Here is a 1,371-nt window from a genome sequence, read left to right on the forward strand (position 1 = left end):
AGTATGAAAAATGGTCATAAGTCACTTTTTTCAGTGCTGTTGTAACTTTTGGTTACTAAAGAAGTGATCATAAGTGAAGGACTACCAGATTGGGACAGCACTGGCTTAGGAGATTCCCCCACCCCCTTTGTACTTTCCTTCTAAGTCCTGATGCAGTAAAAATAATATTTATGGACATTGAGAGAGAAATTTATTAGATGAGGAATTTTCCAATCCACATCACATTTTGGCCATCGTCTGGACACTCTGCAGTTGATATTCATAATAGGTTTTGACTGATTTTGCTACTGTCAAGGGAATAGGAAGCAACAGAAAAGGAACAGGCCCAAGGCAGACTCATCGAGGTAGTGGGAAGAGAGATGACGGTACGTAGGTAACATTGCTGGACTGGGCCAGCTGTTTTGCTATGTCCTCAGCTGCCTCAAGTTTGCGCAGTTCCACAAGACCGTCCCCTGCGGAAGCCAGGGAGTTGGCAATCAGCTCTGCAGCTTTTGAGTCTCCTTCGGCCATGATGATAGCGGCCTTTTTCTGGTACTCAGCCCTTTCCACAAAGAACCTCGCCTTTTCGGCTTCCTGCTGTGCCACTTGCTTCATTTCTACGGCATCCAAGAAGTCCTTGCTGAACGTCAGGTGGGTCAAGGAAACGTCATCCAGGGTGATGCCAAAGCTAGCTGCCCGTTCCGACAGGTCTTCGTTCACCTGTCTGGAGACCAGCTCTCTCTGTGTGATCAGTTCCTCGGCATCAAAGCGAGCCACCACCGATTTGAGCACCTCTGTCGTGATGGAAGGTAAGACTCGGTCGTCATAGTCTTCACCGATCGTCGTGTAAATCCGAGGGAGCTGCATTATCACCGGCCGGAACAAGATCCGGAGTGTAATATTCACGTTCTGGAGATCTTTGCTCCCCGTGGTTACAGGGACATTGTGAGGGCGAGAACGGCAGTCGAAAATTATGGGCTTCTGCAGCCAGGGGATGAGAAAATGAGTCCCTTCTCCTACCACCTTATCCTGGACACCCAGATATCGGTCAAAGATGATCGCCCGGTGACCTGCGTCCACGTTATAAAGAATAGAGTTGACCACTCCACCAGCAAATGCTAAGCCCAAACTAAGTTTGCCGATGTTCTCAAAGATCTTAGCAGCCATTGGGGGCAGCTGATGTCTCTCTTCTCTATGTCCAAGGAAGCCGTCCCAGTATCAATGCACATAGCCAAAATCCTTGCTGGATTTTGGGTGGACCTGGTGTTTCTTCTAGCTATTGGGTGGACCTGGTGTTTCTTCTAGATATTAGGTGGTCTTCTAACCACTTTCAATGACTGGGGGCAAATGAACATCGCCTCCCAGACATGTGTCTTGTTTTTCAAGTTCAGG

The 1,371-nt window shown here is 48.2% G+C and overlaps 1 protein-coding gene across 1 annotated transcript; it reads right to left on the minus strand.

The window, feature by feature from the left end:
* Positions 1-336: 336 nt before the first annotated feature.
* On the minus strand, positions 337-1,146 carry LOC131193031 (prohibitin 1-like). Its single transcript, XM_058172776.1, has one exon. It carries the CDS (start codon positions 1,144-1,146, stop codon positions 337-339), a length of 810 nt encoding a protein of 269 aa, XP_058028759.1.
* Positions 1,147-1,371: the final 225 nt, after the last annotated feature.

Source organism: Ahaetulla prasina, chromosome 1 (genome assembly GCF_028640845.1).
Source record: "Ahaetulla prasina isolate Xishuangbanna chromosome 1, ASM2864084v1, whole genome shotgun sequence".
In the NCBI taxonomy this organism is placed as follows: Eukaryota; Metazoa; Chordata; class Lepidosauria; order Squamata; family Colubridae; genus Ahaetulla; species Ahaetulla prasina.